The 20,136-nt window shown below is 35.3% G+C and overlaps 1 protein-coding gene across 3 annotated transcripts in view; it reads left to right on the forward strand.

Moving 5' to 3' along the window:
- Positions 1 to 19,547, forward strand: part of COP1 (COP1 E3 ubiquitin ligase) — a 257,866-nt gene extending 238,319 nt beyond the window's left edge. For all 3 annotated transcript variants that reach the window (XM_003258927.4, XM_012511523.2, XM_030823941.1), the window contains 2 exons: positions 17,130 to 17,174; positions 19,202 to 19,547. In XM_003258927.4, the coding sequence (XP_003258975.2) occupies positions 17,130 to 17,174; positions 19,202 to 19,219 (63 nt within the window). In that variant the 3' untranslated portion in view covers positions 19,220 to 19,547. The remainder of the gene's footprint in view (positions 1 to 17,129; positions 17,175 to 19,201) is intronic.
- Positions 19,548 to 20,136: the final 589 nt, after the last annotated feature.

A 20,136-nucleotide genomic window follows, 5' to 3' on the forward strand; every position in this document is an offset into this window, starting at 1 on the left:
TGTTTTTGTTTTTGTTTTTAGATCCTTATTTAGCAAGGTTGTGCTTTTAAACATCTAAGGGTAGAGGGTGGGATGTGTGTCATTTATTACCTTCTGTCTTGGGGTAATGTTCTGATTGAGAGTGCTGGACCAAGTTGCCAGGTTTGCCTCCTATCACCATTAAGTATTAGCTGTAAGACTTTGGGAAAGTTATTTAACCTTTCTGTGCCTCAGTTTCCTTTTCTGTGAAATTAGATTAATAGTACCTTACATGTAATATTCTGAAATAAAATTAGAAAATACATGGGAAGTGCTAAGAAAATAGTTGGCACAAGATAAATGATCAATCAGTAAATGTTGCTGTCATCTTTAACATGTTATATACTAATCCACATAACTGGACAACTGTACTTGTTTTTAGTTCATCAAATATTGTGCACTATGAAAATATATTCTCTGCATTTAAGTGACTTACAACCTAGTAAATAGAAATATTCATAAATAACTATAGTATGAACCCGAATGAAAGAAATCTTTATAAGATCATTACCCCTGAAATTATTGACCCTAGAGGGAAGAGGTTACTTCTAACTTGGAGAATGGTGGAATACTTTATGAAGATAGGGGCTTTTGAGCTGGGCTTCATAAAGATGTAAAGGGTTTCAGAATTCTTAAGACAAAGGGAAAGTAAGGTGCCTGGACAAAAGACCATAAACAAACACATCTGTTAAGTACCACCCAGGCAGTATACTAAGTGCTATCTTAATTTAAAATCATCATCATCAATCTTTTAAGGCATATATGCTTGAGTTCCTTTAAAAGTGAAATTGAGGCTCAGATTTGCCCAAGATTACACAGCTAAATAAGGGTTACAGTTGGAATTAGAACCCAGGTCGGGCTGGCTGTAAAGCCTACACCCTTTCTGCTATACTGCAGAAAGCTAGAGAACAGTGTGAACAAAGGTGCAGATGAGGGAAAGTGCAATAGATGTTTAAGAAACTTCTAATAAAGTGTCTAAGTAGGATGGTGGAGTAGGGACTTTATTGAGAGATGAGGCCAGAGTGTGTGCTAGATGTTATAGTCTTGAATGCCATACTGAGACAAAAAAAAAAAAAGTTTGGACCTTCTTCTGTAGGCATTAAATGCCTAAAGCCCACTGTGAAGATAATCCCATGAGAATATTATCATAGCAGTGGGTAGAGTGCATTGTAAGGAGAGATTAAAAATAGAGAGTCTACTCAGGTAGGTTATTAAATAATGTAATTATTCAGGGTTTTTTTTTCTGTGTTCAGTTTCCTTCTAGGGAATAAGAATAACGGAAAACACCCGCATGTAACATTCATGTTTTTCAAGATGTTAAGGTTGCCCTCACATATTAAAAAAAAATGTTTATTTGACGATGTTTCATTATATTCACTTCAAACAATAAGTTTTGAACTATGTTTGTGGATATAATCATTAACTTCTACCTTCTAGTACACAACTTAATTTTTTTTCTACTTTTCTAAGAATTCACTTATTTAACTTAATACATGTGAATTGAAGAGTTTGTTAAGAGATAGGATTAAAGGAGATGACTCTAGGTGCCCAGGGAGGGGGAGGTGCGGTAAGAGATGGCTGAAGGAATAGAACACTGGTGGGAAGCAAAGTTCTTTTCTACCTTCTTAGGTTCTCTGGCTAGGTCTGTGAAATAAACTGACAACTGATGGATTAACAGGAGAAAAGGCATACAAATTTATTTGATACTCAAAATTTTACATGAATCAGCTGCCAGGGGTGGGTTGGAATAGTTGGGGATATGTCGTAGAAAGAAAACCCCCAATGAAAAGGCTCGGTTTGGAGGTTTTTATACCATTTAGACAAGAAGACAAATTTAAAGGGAAGCGACAAGACAAAGGAAAGGGACTTCGAGCTTCTAGGAGTGATGAACAATAGGAAGGCAAATTTAATATATAAGAAACTAATGGTAGATAAGGGCTAGTTAGTGAGGTTTGTTTGTGCAGATTTTTTCTCAGTACCATCTCATCTTTGGTAATAATAATAAGGTTGTTATCCTTTTCCTGGTATGGGAAGTAACTGGGGTACAGGGAATTCCTCTCTTTCACAAGAAGAATTTATTGTCTGTTTTCAGGCAGATAGGAGGAGAGCAGAAAGCTCTCCTAAGTTGCCTTCAGCTCAAAATAATCTTTCCACGAGAGTAGCATATTTTGGGATGGCATATTCTGATCTACAACACCAAAGAAAAACTACTACTATCTATTTTTTGCATAAAGACGGTCACTGACTTTTGTTATCCATAAATAAAATTCACAGATAAATGAATCTTATTTATTTTCTAACCCTGGTATGCTACAGTTTACATGCTTACCCCACCCATATTTTCATCTCATTAACTGATACATAAGCTGCTTTCTCCACACAATTTGTTATCATTCCAAAACCATTTTTTTTCAAATTTATTCCATGTGCATGACTGTGTCCCTTTGCCTAACATATCCGTCTTTTCTCCTGTGAAATTTCAAGTTTTGTTCTTCCATTGTTCCATTTGTGACCTAATCTGTGAAGCCTTTCTTATCTTTTCCAGGTAAAGGATCACTCTCTTCTTACTTCCTCAGTTGCCCCTTTGCCTTTGAGCTCTATAATATATTCTTTTTTTTTTTTTTTTTTTTTTTTTGAGACAGGGTCTCACCCTGTTACCCAGGCTGGAATGCAGTGGCCCAATTAAGGCCCATTGCAGCCTTGACCTCCCAGGCTCAAGTGATCCTCCCACCTCAGCCTCCCAAAGTGCTGGGATTACAGGCATGAGCCACCACACCCAGCCTATTTCTGTTAAAAGTCCATTTCCCCTGTTGGCCTATGGTCTTAAGATCAGACATCATGTCTTATTCTCCTTTGAAATTCCAGGAAACAATTATCTGGCATGTGATATCTACCCTAATGGACGGATAATGATGGATGAATAAAATGGCATGAAATTAATAAACTTCATGCCAAAGTCACTATTGTATAATGAAATGACTGTGATGATTGAAAGTTATTCTCTCTGTGAGTCAATTGGAGCATTTCTTTATGTTTTAGTCAGGGTTCTCCAAAGGGACAGAAGTAATAGGACATGTATAGTTAGATCTATGAGAGGGTTTTTATTTGGGGTATTAGCTCACATGATTATGGAGGGTGAGATGTCCCATGATGCCAGGGAGGCCGGTAGCATGGCAGAATCTTAGGCTAAAGGCCTGAGAATTTGAGGGCCCATTGATGCAAGTCCCAGAGTCCAAAAGCTGGAGAATCTGGATTTCTGATGGCCAAGGCCAGGAGAAGAGTGTCCCAGCTCCAGGAGAGAGAAAGCAAATTCACCTTTCTGCTCCCTTTTTGTCCTGTCCAGGCCCCCAGCTGATTGGATGGTGCCTATCCACATTGAGAGCTGAACTTCCCCACTCAGTCAACCAACTCACACACCAGTCTCTTCTGGAAACACCCTCACAGACTTACCCAGAAGTAGTGCTTTGCCAGCTCTCTAAGTATCCCTTTACCCAGTCAAGCTGAAACCTAAAATTACCCGTCACACTTACCTTGGACATCAGGAGTAGCTTTCTGGAGAAGCTTCTGTCAAAGCCAGTTTCTAATGGCTGAGTTAGCCAGGGACTTATAAAGGCCCTTTATAATGCAAACTTGACCATTTGGTGGAGTTGCTTTTGATGTTATCAGTACCATCTAATGTCCAAATCCAATAACATATTATTACTAAACAGTCTTCATTTCTTCATGATTTTTGACAATTTTGGCTTGTTTCTCTTTCTTAAACTCTTCTTTTAGCCTCCATAATAGTCTTCTGTTTTGCTTCCTGCCCCTTTGTTCATTTTGGGCTCCTTTGCTTGCCTTCCTTGAACAACTAAGCCAGAAGCAATTTTCCGTCACTTAAAAGATCACTCATAAGATACATACTTTATGCCAGGCACTTATGTATGTGCCTGTTTGATCATAAAAACGGTTCTGTTAGCTCAGTTTTATTAGCATTGTTTTATAGTTAAGGAAACTGAGATTCAGAGAGGTCAAGTAACTTGCCCATAATGACAAGTTTAGAAGCATTAGAGCTTTGAATTGAAATCTTTTGGACTAACGTTTAATCTACTCTGTCACTCTGTCTATGTTTTGTCCGCCTGTTAATTTGACTTTAGGAATACAGATTGTCATATATAATTCTGGTCCATTTCCTCCTGAAAACCAGTTACTGGCATGTCCATGAATATAGAAAACTGTAAAATTGTTTTTTCTGTAAGAGAAGCCTACAGACCTCTCTTAGGTGATGAAGAGGCTTAGAATTGAATATCAAATTTGGCTTGCCACTTAAAACAGAATGGAGTCTCAAGTTGCAAGTAGGGTTGTTTGTTAAACCTGAAACACAAAACAAGATAAAGGGAGGATATAGCCACCAAATAGAAAACTTTTGACTCTGTACATTTTGAGAAAGCCCCGAAGATGTATTTGATCTATTATACAATTCAGGTTTACATTAATGATGGTAATTTACCTAGAAAGATTTCACACCTGATAATAGTAGTTGACTCCCTAGGGAGATGAGAGACACTCAGTTTTCCCCTACTCTTTTGTACTATGTGAATTTTTACCACATGTGTATATTATCTATTCAAGTTAACCAATAAATATATTTTTCTAAATAAGAGAAAGGTATCTAGGTAGTCCTTAAGGAATCCATTATTTATTATCCCCATTTTTAATCCAACCATCTTGCTAAACTCTCTTGTTAATTTAAATTATTCATTTCTATGTTCCTTGGATGTTTTATGCACACAATTAATTCATCCACAGATAATTAAAGTTTAATGTCTGCTTTTCCAGTACTTATACCTTTATATCTTCATTCATTTGCCTTATTTTGATGGCCAGAACATCTAATGTAATGTTAAATAAAAGTAATGGTATCTGGCATCATTGACTTGTTCCTCACCAAAGGGAAAGCTTTTAAAGATGTTGTCATTAAGTATGTCTGCACTAAGAGTTTTGTAGATACATAACCTTACAAAGAAGTTTCCTTCAGTTCTCAATGTGCTAAGAGTTCTTACCATAAATGAATGCTAAAGTATATTACTGCTTTTTTGTACCTATTTAACATGATGTAATATTTTTCTTTCAAATATTGATCTAGTAGGTGAAATTGGTTTTGTTTTTGTTTTTGTTTTTTTTTACCTAATATTAAACCAACCTTACATTCGCTGGAATAAGCCCAACTTGGTCAAGATTTATTCTCCTTCTATGTTGTTAAAATCAACTTGCTACTATTTTGTTTAGGATTTTTTCACTTGTCTTTATGAATAACATTGGCCTGTAATCTTTTCCTTTTTTGCATTGTCCATGTCAGGTTTTGATTTCATGGGTATATTAACTTCATAAAGCAAATTAAGGAGTTCTTTCCTCCTTTGATGTGGAAAAATTTGTGTAATACGGAATTACTTCTTTCTTGAATATTGGCTGAACTTGTAGATGAAGTCATGTAAGCCTGAGGTAGAAATATTTTTGACTGTTGATTTATGAATTTAATACCTGTAGGATGGTTCTTGCTTTCTATGTCTTCTTGATTAGTTGGGTAAGTTTTTATAGGAATTTTTCCACTTGGCTTAAATATTAAAATTTATTAACATAAGGTCTTTTCAGTTTCTTTTTTCTATAAAATTATTTATTCTTATTCTGAGGGAAGTCATCAATTTAACGTAATGCTTAACATTTGGAGAAATAAATTTAAAAAAAGGGTTATATTCTGATTTTGTTTAATAGTTATCTCTTCTGGTTAATAAAAGGAGGAGAAATGTAGGGTGGAAACGTTTATCATAGTAAATAGCAAGGTTTATGTATAAAACCATCTTTATATTGAATGGGGAGAGAGGAATGACAAAAATATTTACCTTTCTTTTTCATAATTCAGTGCTTTATTTTAGGGGAAAATATTTAGCTTCATAGCTGAAATGGCTTTGATATTATACTGAATGGTTACAGAGATCTCCTAAATATAGTAGTGATAAGGAGTTTATATATTATGTTGGGAAATCAGAAAATATTTAAATCATGAGTAATGACTTTTAATTGATAAAGACCAATATTGAATTTAAAGTTAACTTAAAAAATACGTATTTGTTCTTATGCATTTGTTCCCAGCTTCTTAAAATTGATATTATTGAAATATAATTTACGTAAATATAAGCTACATACATTTTAAGAGTATTCAGTGAATTTTTACAAGTATATACATCAGTATAACTACTACCTTAATTCAGTTATAACAACATTTTCATCACCCAAAAAGTTACCTGCGTCACTTTGTAATCAGTCCCCTCCCTTCTCCACTATAAGCTACTACTAATCCACTTTATGTCATCATAAGTTAAGTTTTGCTTATTCTAGAATTTCGTATAACAGGAATGATACAGTATGTAATTTTTTGCACCTGGCTTCTTTTATTTAGCATGATATTTTGAAATGCTTCTGTTATTGCCTATATCTGTAGTTCCTTCTTATTAGTAATCCATTTTATAACTATGCAACAAATTTTGTATCTATTCACCAATCTTTAATATTGCCGTTGTTTCCAGTTTTGAATTATTTTTAATAAAGCTGCTGTAAACATTCATAAATAAGTGTTTATGTGACTATATACCATCATTTCTTTTGGATAAATACCTAGTAGTGGAATTATGAGATTGTAGAGTAGGTGTGAGTTTAGCCTTATAAGAAACTGTCAAACCTTTTCCCATAGTTGTATTACATTCGTCACTTAACAATGGGGATACGTTTTGAGAAATGCCATTAGGTGATTTGATTTCATCATTGCACAAACATCATAGAGTGTACTTCCCAAACCTGGATGGTATAGCCTACTATATACCTTAGCTATGTAGTATAGCCTGTTGCTCCTAGGCTACAAATTTGTACAGCATGTTACTACACTGAATAGTGTAGGCAGTTGTAACACAATGGGATTTGTGTATCTAAACACAGAAAAGCTACAGTAAAAATACAATATAAAAGGTAAAAAATGGTACACTGCCTAGGGCATTACCATGAATGGAGCTTGGAGGAATAGAAGCTGCTCTCGGTGAGTCAGGGAGTGAGTGGTGAGTGAACATGAAGGCCCAGACATTATTGTAGACTTTATCAACACTGTATACTTAAGCTACACTAATTTATTTTAAAATGTTTTCTTTCTTCAATAATAAATTAACCATAGCTTACTGTAACTTTTTACTTTATAATTTTAATTTTTTTCACTTTTTGACTCTTTTGTAATAACTTTTAGCTTAAAACACAAACACATTGTATAGCTGTACAGATTTTTCCTTATTCTGTAAGCTTTCTTTCATTTTTAAATGTATTTATTTATTTTTACTTTTTAAACATTTTTTGTTAACCTCATCAACATCACTGTCTTCTACATCTTGTCCCATTGGAATGTCTTCAGGGACAATAACACACATAGAGCTGTCATCTCCTATTGTAACAATGCTTTCTTCTGGAATATCTCCTGAAGGACCTGTCTGAGCCTGTTTTACAGTAACTTTTTTTGTTAATAAGTAGAAGGAGTACAATCTAAATTAATGATTAAGAAGTATAGTACAATAATCTTATTGGACCACCATCATATATGTGACCCATCGTTGACCAAAATGTCATTGTGCAGTGCATGACTATATTTTGCACTCCTGCCAGCATCCTAAAATCATTCCATTTGTTACATATTTTTGCCAACACTTGATATTGTCACTTTAAGAAAAAGATTTAGTTGTTCTAGTAAGTGTGGATGGTATTTTAAAATTTTTGATGAAGTCCAATTTATCAGGGTTTTTTTTTCCTTTGTTGTACATGTTTTTTGCATCATAAGAAATAGTTGCCAACCCAAAGATTTTCTCTGATTTTTTTTCTTGAAGTTTTATTGTTTCAGCTTTTACATTTATGTCTTAGATCTATTTAGAATTAAGTTTTGGAATGGTATGATAGAAGGATTGAAGTTCACTTTTTTCCGTATATACAGTTGTTTTAGCACACATATGGTTGTTTCACATACCTGCAGTTGTTTCAACAGCATTTGTAAAAATTATTCTATTTTTTTTTTTAACTTGCCAAGTTGTTTTGAAATTCAGTTGATTATGGATGGATCTGTTTCTGGAATTTCTTTTCTGTTCCTTTGATTTATATGTCTATCCTAATAATACTACACTGTATTGATTCCTAATGCTTTTATTAACAGTAGAACTTCAAATCATGTTGTGTAAGTCCCCATTTTTCTTTTTCAAAATTATTTTAACTATTATAATGTCTTTGCTTTTTCATTTAAATTTTTGAATCACTTTGCCAGTTTCTACTAGAAAAGTTTGTATGATTTAAATTGGAATTGCATTGAGCCTATAGATAATGTAAGAAGAATTGGCATTGTAACAATATTGAGTCTCTAGTCTGTGAACATGGTATAACTGTCAATTTATTTAGGTATTCTTTAACATCTCTAAGCATTGTTTGGCAATTTTTAGTGTGTAGGCCGTGTGTGTGTGTGTGTGTGTGTGTGTGTGTATGTGTGTGTGTGTATGTTTGTCTCTAAATGATTCATACCTTTATGGTACTATAAATGGTATTTTTTTTAAGTCTATTTGCTTATCATTTATTGTTAGTTTATGGTATAATTGACTTTGGTATAAGTGACTTTGTGTCTGACAATCTCGCTGAAGACAATTTATTTATTCTAGTAGCTTATTTTTAAGGTACATTAGGATTTTCCACATAGTCCATCATCTCTTTTGCAAATAAAGACAGTTTTTTTTTTTCAGATCCATGTGCTTTTTCCTTTTCTTGACTGTCGCACTGGGTTGTACCTCTAATACAGTGTTGAATAGAAATGGTGAGAGAAAGCATGTTCACCTTGTTCCCAGTCTGAGAGAGAAAGGGTTCGGTATTTCACCACTAAGTATGATGTTAGTTGTAAGTTTTTCATAGGTATTCCTTATCACCTTGAAGAAGTTCCTTTCTATTCTCAGTTTGCAGAAGGGATGATGAATGCTCTCAAGTGCATTTTCTGTGTTGTGATTACATTACTTTTCTTTTCTTTTTTTCTTTTTTTTTTTTTTTTTGAGACAGGGTCTCACTCCTGTCACCCAGGCGAGAGTACAGTGACACAATCACAGCTCACTACAGCCTTCACTTCCCAGGCTCAGGTGGTTCTCCCACCTCAACCTCCTGGGTAGCTGGGACTACAGGTGCACACTACCACACCCAGCTAATTTTTTGTGTTTTTGATAGAGAGGGTTTTGCCATATTGCCCAGGCTGGTCTCACACTCCTGGACTCAAGCAGTCCACCTGCCTCAGCTTCCCAGAGTGCTATCACAGGCATGAGCCACCCTACCTGGCCTCTTCTATTCTCTTTACATAGTGAATTATATATATATATTTTTTTTAATGTTGAAAACCAATTTTAATATCTGGATGAATTCCATTTAGACATGATGCATTATTCTTTTTGTATATGACTGAATTATCTTTACTTGTATTTTATTAAGGTTTTTTACATCTGTTTATAAAAGTAGTTGGTAATTTTATTTGTCTTTATAATGTCTTTCTCTGGTTTTGTTTGATTTACAAGGTGAGTTTGGAAATGTTCCTTAGTCTTCAGTTTTAACAACTTTTTCTTTCTTCTGTCATAATTGGGAATTTGTATCTTTCATAGAATTTGTTCATTTCATTACCTGTCAGTTTTATTGACATACAATTGTTCATAATGTTTATTTTCTAATTATTCTTTTAATATCTGTAGAATATCTAGTGATATCCCCTAATTTGTTACTGATATTGTTAACTTACATTTTCTTTTTGTTAAGGCATATCAATTTTATTGATTTTTTTTCAATGAATTGGCTTTTCATTTTAATTCTTTTTTATCTTTTTCTGGTTTTATTTTGATTTCTGCCCTTCATGACTGTCATTCTTGTACTTATGTCATGTGTAACTTGCTCTTTTCCTAGCTTCTTAAGGTGCAAGTTACTATATCATTAATGTTCAACCTTCCTGCTTTACTAATAAGTATTGGAAGCTGTAACTTTCTAGGCATTGTTTTAGGTGTGTTACACAAATTTTGGTGTGTTGCCTTTTTATTATCTTTTAGTCCAAAATGGTTTCTCATTTCCAACCCTGGGTTATTTGGGAGTATATTTTTAAATTTGCGAATACTTGTGGATTTTTCCAGATTTCTTTTTGTTATTCTTTTGTACTTTAGTTCTGTTTCTTCAGAGAACATACCTGTATGATTTTAGCACTTTAAATTTACTGTGATTTGTTTTATGGTCTGACACATCTTTCTTGGGGCCTAGTACGCATGCATTTGAAAAGAATGTGTATTCTGTCATTTAAATAAAACTTTCTGTAAATGTCAGTTAGTTCAGTTTGGTTTTTATGCTATTGTTTAAGTCCTTTATATGGTTATGAATTTTCTCTCTACTTAGTCTTTGAATTATTGAAAGGTGACTGTTAAAAGCTCCAAACATGAGTCAATTTATTCTATTTAGTTTTGTCAGTTTGGGCTTTGTTTTAGATATATATGTATATAGGATTTTTTTATATAAATTGACCCGTATTTAATTATGAAATACCTGTCTTTATCACTGATCAAATTTCTTGTCCTGAAGTCTACTTTTTCTGATATAGCCATTCCAGCTTTCTTATGATTAATGTTTGCATGGTGTATCTTATCTGTATTTTTATGTTTAAAGTGTTTCCTTTTTTTATTTTTTTAAGACAGGGTCTCACTTTGTTGCCCAAGCTGATCTCTCAAACCCCTAGTCTGAAACAGTCCTCCCACCTCAGCCTCCCAAAGTGCTGTATTACAGGCATGAGCCACTGCGCCCAGCCTAAAGTGTATTTCTTAGGGACAGCATAAGAGTTGAATCTTGCTGTTTTATCTAGTCTTATAATCTCTGCCTTTTAATTCTAATATTTAGACCACTTATACTTAATTATCAATACAGTTTTATGTCTGTCATATTTTTTGTCTTCTCTAAGTTCCTATGTTCCTCATTTCCTTTCTTTTTTTTGAGTATTTTTATAATATTTTATCTCCTTTACTAGCTTATTAGGTATATACTGTTTCTTATATTTTTTAATGGTTTCTCTAAAGTTTATAATATGTTTAACTTTTTACAGTCTGTCTTCAGATTATATCATACCACTTTATAATGGAAGAATCTTATAACATTACACTTCTATTTTCCCCTTTTATTATTTGTGCTTTTGTTGTCATGTATATTTACTTGTGTTCGTGTTATAATCACCTTAAAGAACTGTTATTATTTTTCCTTAAAATAGGAAATTATCTTTTAAAGAAACTTAAAAACAAGAAATCAAATATCTTTTATATTTATCTACGTAGTCACCATTTCTCACAATATTCATCCCTTATTTATTTATTTATTTATTGAGACAGAGTCTTGCTTTGTTTCCCAAGCTGGAGTGCAGTGGTGCAACCATAGCTCACTGCAGCCTCAAACTCCTGGGCTCAAGAGATCCTGCCCCTTCAGCTTCCCGAGTAGCTGGGACTAGAGGCATGCATGCATCACCATGCCTGGTTAATGTTTTTTTTTTATTTTTAGTAGCAACAAGGTCTTACTGTGTTGGGGCTACTACTGTGTTGCCCAGACTGGTCTCAAACTCCTGAGCTCAGATGATCCTTCTACCTCAGCCTCCCAAAGTGCTGGCATTGCAGGTGTGAGCTACCGTGCCCACCTTATCCCTTTTTTAGATCAGAATTTTCATGTAGTATAGTATTCCTTCAGCCTGAAGAACTTCCTTTAACAATTTCTTACAGCACAGGTCTGTTTGTGAAAAATTATCTCAGCTTTATTTTATCTGAAAATGTCTTTATTTTGACTTTAATTTTGTGTATCTCTCAGTGGATGGCTTTCTTGTTTCTCAACCTTTTTTTTTTTTTTTTTTTGAGATGAAGTCTTGCTCTTGTCGCCCAGGATGGAGTGCAATGGCGCCATCTTGGCTCACTGCAACCTCCGCCTCGCAGGTTCAAGCGATTCTCCCGCCTCAGCCTCCGGAGTAGCTGGGATTACAGGCGCCTGCCACCACGCCCAGCTAATTTTTGTATTTTTAGTAGAGATGAGGTTTCACTATGTTGGCCAGGCTGCTTTCAAACTCCTGACCTCAGGCGATCCACCTGCCACGGCCTCCCAAAGTGCTGGGATTACAGGCTTGAGCCACTGTGCCTGGCCTCTTGTTTATCATCTTAAAGATGCTGTCCTGTTGTCTTCTGGCTTGCATTCTTGCTGATGGGAAATTGGTGATCTTTCTCTTTATGTAATGTGTCTTTGTTTCTATGGCATTTCTACAGATTTTCTGTTTCTTGTCTTCAGCAGTGTAACTGTGGTGTGCCTTGATGTGGTGGTGTGCTTCTTTCTGCCTAGAAATTAAGCTTCTTAGATTTGTGGATTTATAGTTTACAAATTTGAAACATTTTAGTCTTATGTTTTCATATTTTTTTTCTCTTCCTTCTTTGGGACTTATACATTTATTAGGTTGCATATTGTCCAATAGGTCACTAAGATGCTAATCTCTTTTTCCCCTCATGCTTTTTTCCTGTCTGCTTCAGTTGTAATTTTGGAGGTGTTACCAAATTTTTTAATGTTTTATTCTTCACTTGTCTCATCTGTTGTTATGTCCATCTCGTTACCTGCTTGTGGTCCAGAAATTGCCTCTCAGTAGAAAGCCAGGGTGATTATAGGACTCAGTTCATTTGTTTCTTTTCTCTCAAAGATCACAGTTCTGTACTGCCTGTGATCCAGTGGTATCTTACATATTTTTTTCAGTTTTCTAGTTGTATATGGTAGGAAAACAAATTTAGTCTGTTTACTCTGTTATGGCCAAAAATGGAAGTTTTTTCTTTTTATATATTCATGTATCTTATATTTAAATACATTGTATATACTTACACCTATACTAAAATTAACTTATATTTAAAATCAGTTACATCTATCTCTATGAATAAATCCACCAGTTGCTAAGTGAAAAACTGTTAATTTCTCAACTTGTCAAGATTTTATTTAATTTAATTTATTTATTTATTTATTTTCGAGATGGAGTTTTGCTCTTGTTGGCCAGGCTGTAGTGCAGTGGCACGATCTTGGCTCACCATAGCCTCCACCTCCTGGGTTCAGGCGATTCTCCTGCCTCAGCCTCCCAAGTAGCTGGGATTACAGGCATGCGCCACCACGCCTGGCTAATATTTTTGTATTTTTAGTAGAGACGGGTTGTCTCTATGTTGGTCAGGCTGGTCTCAAACTCTCGACCTCAGGTGATCCACCTGCCTTGGCCTCCCAAAGTGCTGGGATTACAGGCGTGACCCACAGCGCCATCCAGAATTTTAATATATTGTCTCTAATGACCCTTTTTAAGCAAGCCAATAAAGATAAAACTATTTTAGTAGATGCAGGTTTTCTTCACTAGCCTACGTGTGCTACTAAAAATGCCATTTTTTTTTGGTATAAGTTAGTGTAGTATCACTGACTTAAGCAAGTTGGTGCATGTTTATATGTCTTCTGTTTTTATAAAAGACTTGCTAATTTTTCTGTTGTCTTTTCTTAGTCTCTTCGTAGTCAAAAAAAAAATTGGATATTTTATTAGCTTAGCCTTGAGGAGAGTTCTGCAGTAAAACTGCTGGTTTCCAAAAAAGAGGGAGAAAATAATAAGAATTACTGACTGGCAGTTTTATTTTATTTAGCAAGTAAAAAATAACCTGTTGAGCTAGAACTTATTTATAGTAGGCTCTAGCAGACCACAGCTACAACTAGGAATTACCAGTCATCCAAAATGCAGTCAAGAATCATTAAAAACTTACATTAATAACCTTGTACGTACCACTTCCAGATCTCTATGCTAGAAGTAAAATATCTGGTTTTATTTTTCTGTTGCATGCAAAAAAAAATAATTTATCTTAAGCCAATATCTAGCTATCTGATAGTTTAATTCTAAATAACTTTTTTGTAATCATATTACCTTTGGGGAGAGGGGATGTACTGAGATATGAAGCCATTATTTTTCTTTCATTAAATTTCAGTCCTAAAAGACCATTCAAACTGGCATTCAATTCATATGTTGACTTTTTTTTTTTTTTAACACATAAAGTATTTATCTGTTTCTGCGGGAAATTGTGTTAAGAGTTAACCCTCAGATAGCATCTAATATGACATCATATATTAATGCCATAGTAATCCTGAGGTTATAATAAGACAGTGTTTATTCATGTTGGTTAGTTATCAGATGTCCTCCTTCTTGGGTTTAGAGTGGTAATTGTACATATTTTAAACTCCTCTTGTGTGGTAATCCAACTAGATTATCTTATTTATATTGGGCCTAATTTTTCATACTCTAAGATAATATACTACAGTTTTCCTAGTTTTCCTCCCATCAGAAGTCAGAAGTTTTAATTATGTAATTTATAATCCCTTTAACTGCCAGAAGTAGACTCCCTGCTTATCCCCAAGTGAATCCTCATCTTCACCAGGTCTCTGCATTCCTTCTCTATATTAAAAGGTGACTAGACCCAAAATGGCAGAAAGAGATGGAGCTTTCGGCTTTAAATTTTTCATTGTCTTGTCATTATTTGTTCTCATAGCAAAGGGAGCAGTTCATGATGGCTGCAGCATTTAGTGGTGGTGGCTCTTGGCAGTAGCGTTCTTGCAGACCAGAGTCTTTTCCCCTCCTTGAATGGCAACTAGGTTGATCAGTGAGATTTTCAACTGCTTTTCTGGATGATGTTTACAGGAGAATTATTTCTGGGTCACCAGTGGCAGTTCTGATACCATACAACTTGTTTAAAATTCCTGCTAGAAAGAAATCCATATTGCACCACACGGTGCCTCTTTCTGCTGTTTTCTGAGGCCAGCATAGAAATGCTGTCTCTTGACCAACTCAGGGTAAGTTATTATATTCCTAAAGGACATCCAAAACCTACTCCAACCACTTTCTACATTCTGGTCACTAAAAGAGTAAATAAATCCCAAATTTATCTTCCTTTCCCCTCACCCCAACCCCCCCACCCCCGAATATGGAAGTACTGATTCTGTATACCTCAAGTCCCAGAAATAGCCCATAATATTCCAAAGTTGATGTTTAAATTAATTCTAATAGTGAGTATTGTATTACCCATGTTCCTTTTTTTTTTTTTTTTTTTTTTTTTTGAGACAGAGCCTTGCTGGAGTCTCTCCAGCCAGGCTGGAGTGCAGTGGTGCAATCTTGGCTCACTGCAACCTCTGCCTCCCAGGTTCAAGCAATTCCCCTGCCTCAATCTCCTGCCTAGCTGGGACTACAGGCACACGCCACCACGCCAAGCTAATTTTTTGTATTTTAATAGAGACAGGGTTTCACCATACTTGCCAGGATGGTCTCTATCTTCCGACTTCATGATCTGCCCACCTCTGCCTCCCAAAGTACTGGGATTACAGGCGTGAGCCACTGCGCCCAGCCCCCATGTTACTATTTTTAAGAACATGTGCTAATTTAAGGAAAATCCTCAGCTAGGAAAAGATCAACAATTCCCATGCCCACATGTCTTTATTTCTTCTTGATACACCTATAATCTTCGATGCTACTGACTAATTCCAAGGAGTATTCTGATTCCATTAAAAATTCTGGAATAGTGGAAGACATTATTATTTTCTTGTATGCCGTTAGTAACAAGATGCACATTTTTGAAGAGCAGCTTTATTAGAAATGAAAGAGAGAATTTAAAAATGGAAATGTATGAGTTTGTAAAGGCAACTTGCATATGTCAAAGAAACTAAAGTTTAACTCAGCTTAGCTGAAGTAACTTTTCTAACATGCAAGCCAAGAGTTTTCTTTCTTCTTATTATTGCTTTGTCATGAAGCCTGAAGGATATTTAGGTAGATCCCATCCTTCATTCAAATTAGACCACTTTATCTGTTTCTCATAGCTGTTATTTGGACTTCGTTTTTCTCTCTGACACCTGGCCTGAACTCTATGGCATTTTAAGTCTGTTTACCTCCTCTTAGCTGCCTACCATGGAAAGCAAAAGACTCCAACACATCCAAGTTCCAGAGCCCTAGTAGATGCCCAGTTTCCTACAGGAGGCATGTCTCCATTCTTCCTACTTTCTGAGATTCTCTCTAGTAAGCTCAGTCATGTCCATTTCTTTTCCCACTCTTCCTACTTTCCAGAGAAATGTTTTTTCCTTGGCTTAGAATAGAAAAATACTTCACCACATATATTCTCATCCAAGTAATCACCAAGGTTATTAAAAATGTATGTGCTGAAAGAATAATTAAAAAGAAAGATAGTCCTTTTTCCCAAATGAATATTCACGTTTTCTTGTTTTCCTAATACCAAATGTCCATCCATAGAGATTTGTGCCAAGGATGTTGGCAGGTTTTACATCAATTACTGGTATTTTATGAGAGAAAATGAATGAAGAAGGAGTGTTCTGGGGAAGCAATTATTCACTTTGTTTTTCTCAGCTTACTCTTTTTTTCATTTTATTTCAGTCTTTGTTTCTTTTGGCTTTTCTTCCATTGACAATCTTTTTCTCTTTTATTTTTGTTTACATTCAAAAGTGTCCTACCTGCTTCTAACTTTATTCTTTTAATTAAAACTTACACTTCAAAATATGGGGTCTTATGTTTAAAATATAGTTAAAAACATGTTAAAATTGTCTCTTCGGCTGGGCACGGTGGCTCACTCCTGTAATCCCAGCACTTTGGGATTCCAAGGTGGGCAGATCACCTGAGGTCGGGAGTTCGAGACCAGCCTGACCAACATGGAGAATCCCTGTCTCTACTAAAAATACAAAAATTACCTGGACTGGTGGCACATGCCTGTAATCCCAGCTACTTGGGAGGCTGAGGCAGGACAATCGCTTGAACCCGGGAGGTGGAGGTTGTGGTGAGCCAAGATCGCACCATTGCACTCCAGCCTGGGCGACAGAGCAAGACTCCATCTCAAAAAAAAAAAAAAATTGTATCTTCATATTAGATTCAATTGTCTTAGGAAGTGACGTGAAGAAAGAAGGATGAAGAGGAAATTATCTCTTGGATTGCTCTCCAGGAAATCCTTCTCTATACTTTAAAAGCTCTTGTTCTTTTCTAGGAGTCCAATGTGCTGATTGCTGCTAACAGTCAGGGTACAATTAAGGTAAGCTATTTACTATATCTCCATTTTAAACTCAGGCCCATTTTTAGAATGAAGCAGGATTATGGAAGTACACCATTATACTGAGCCTTGGAGATCATCCCAAATCATGGGTCTGTGTCTCCTTACAAATGGCTTGATTTAAGGAAAAAGAATAGGTAGCTTGCATCTGTGGAGAAGATGATAGTGCTTGTTGAGGTTGTATGGATGCTGGATGGATTAATAGATGGTCAGTTTGAGAAACAGATAAAGACTAGTGAACATTCACTGTGGGCTAAGCACAGTTTAGCTTCTGTTATGCCAGTACAACTATCCCACAGGGCTTTCAGTAGACAGAGCCCAAAATACAGCAGGAGATGCAAGATACAGCAGAAGATGCTTAGACATTACCAGATTTAAACATATCTTGGTCTTATTTTATTCTCTCCTCATGGTTCTCTTTCTTCTGTCCCCTAAGAAGTAGGTTTTTCCTCAGTTGTCAAAGGGGGAAAAAAAGTTATTTTAGTGTTCAGTTGAAAATTGATAGATGTGATTCAAGGAAGCCTAGCCATAAAAAAGAGAAAGAAAATTGATTGATGCATATATAACACTTGTACATGATACATTGGATAAATAAATCCTAAGATATGCAGTGAACTTTCTCAACAAAACACCATTTTGGTGGAGTACGTGTTTCTGAGAGTACCAGTTTTTTCCACATATTCTCTGCTGATTTGGTAGAAATATTGAAAGTTTTTTAACATAACATGTGTGTGTTTCTCCTGCCACTTAGCATTAATTTTGCCATAGCTTCCTTAGACTCATCGTAAGTGGAGAATGATCCATCAACCAAGGCAGCAAATCCTTGCCTAAACATTATTCTACAGAGGTGAAATGAGCAAACTTAACGCAGAAGAACTGCACTAATTTACATGGTAGTCTCCTTTTTTAGGTAGCCAGTTTCTCTATTTGAAAAGCCTCTTTAGAGAACCACTGAGAGCTTAAATGAAAACAAGGTTTTTTTTAACTGATCAGTGTTTGTTATGTTCTGGAAGCTTCAAGCAAGATGGTAGAAGGTCTTGGAATATCTGATTTAAGTGGCTTTCTATAGTCTCTCAGTCTCTCTCTTACTCTCATGTCAAGTCATGAATTGAAAAGGTACACCTTACTCTTCAACAAGTTTATCCTTTGCACCAATTGGGATTGCCAACATACCTACAAGAGCTCAAAACTGTATAGGTTCTCACAGGATCCCACTGACAAATCTAAGATTTTGTTCAGCATCATTGACCTCTTAAGTGGCCTAGTTACCTAATATAAAGACAAAAGCATTATGGAAGCACGTATATTAGTCAAGCCTTAGCCGAGCAGCAGGGGAAAGGTTACACGTTTAAATGTTTGCTACTTAGTGAGTGTTGTAGCATCCATCTAATGTAATTCTTTTTGACAGTGTCCCATAACTATCCTCCTGTTCCGTGATCTTTCTTAGCCATTTGCTTCCTCTTAGTTTTAGCAGTATCACAACTGACTTTTTATGACAGTATACTACTTTAATTCTAAAAATACAAAGTATCTGGACACTAGATGATTGGCTAGAAATGGATGAAGCAGCAGGAAAGGGCAAGACTTTAGGTCCTGTACCTTGATCATTATAAACAGTGTTTATTGATGGAAGAAGAAAACAGATTAAAATCCTAAACAAGGATACTTAAAACTTTCATAAGAATGTGGAAAGATTCCAACATATTTTCCAAAAATGTTGTATTTGTGCTATGCATTAGCCAATTTATTTTTCCATGTGTTTTATGTAGTTTACCTTGAAGGCTCCCAAGTTAACTGTGGAGATAGCTAATCTGAAAGAGTTCATGCAGCTGTTAAGCTGCAGGTCAAAAAGGATTAGTGTCCAATCCATTCAAATTCTTTGGCATTTTCCCGGTTGGGAAACATTTTTAAAATTTGCTTTTCTATTGGTAAATATAGTAAAGAGTCATTAAATTCCTTTTATATCTTAAATGATTTTATTAAATGGATCCTTTTTTCCCCCCAATTAGGTGCTAGAATTGGTATGAAGGGTTAACTCAAGTCAAATTGTACTTGATCCTGCTGAAATACATCTGCAGCTGACAATGAGAGAAGAAACAGAAAATGTCATGTGATGTCTCTCCCCAAAGTCATCATGGGTTTTGGATTTGTTTTGAATATTTTTTTCTTTTTTTCTTTTCCCTCCTTTATGACCTTTGGGACATTGGGAATACCCAGCCAACTCTCCACCATCAATGTAACTCCATGGACATTGCTGCTCTTGGTGGTGTGGTTATCTAATTTTTGTGATAGGGAAACAAATTCTTTTGAATAAAAATAAATAACAAAAAAATAATAAAAGTTTATTGAGCCACAGCTGAGCTTGGAAAGTTTTTGTCAAATGCAGCAAGAGATAACTCTTTTTAAGAAGTAGCATATGTGAACTATAATGTAACAGTGAATAATTTGTAAAGTTCATATTTCCCAACCTCTTTGGGAATTACACATATCAATGTAAACAAATTATAAAGTACATAGATTTCTGCCAGTGTATTTACTGTTTACAGTAGATAGAAAGATTACTTTATAAAATTCTTTCTTCATTCTCTGACCAGATTTATATCATCAGCAAGTACCATGTTGTCCAGTCTCTCTGAGTCTGGCTAAGGATCTAAAATTTTGATCTGTTGAGACCACATTTAAACAGAAAGAGAATGTTAGTCTCTGACAGCTAGCTCCGTCTTTGCCTTTGAAATGTTACATAAACATACCATAAGCCCTAAATGTATACCAAACCAACTAGTCCATTGCTTTTAGTACCATCCTAGGCTGAGTAATGTCTTGGAGCAGGAGTCAGCAAACTTTTTCTGTAAAGGGCCGGATATATTTTAGGTTTTGCAGGTTATATGGTCAGTGTCACAATTATTCAGTTCGGCAAGTATAGCAGGAAAGCAGCCACAGACAT

The sequence above is a fragment of the Nomascus leucogenys genome, chromosome 12 (assembly GCF_006542625.1).
Source record: "Nomascus leucogenys isolate Asia chromosome 12, Asia_NLE_v1, whole genome shotgun sequence".
NCBI classification, from domain to species: Eukaryota; Metazoa; Chordata; class Mammalia; order Primates; family Hylobatidae; genus Nomascus; species Nomascus leucogenys.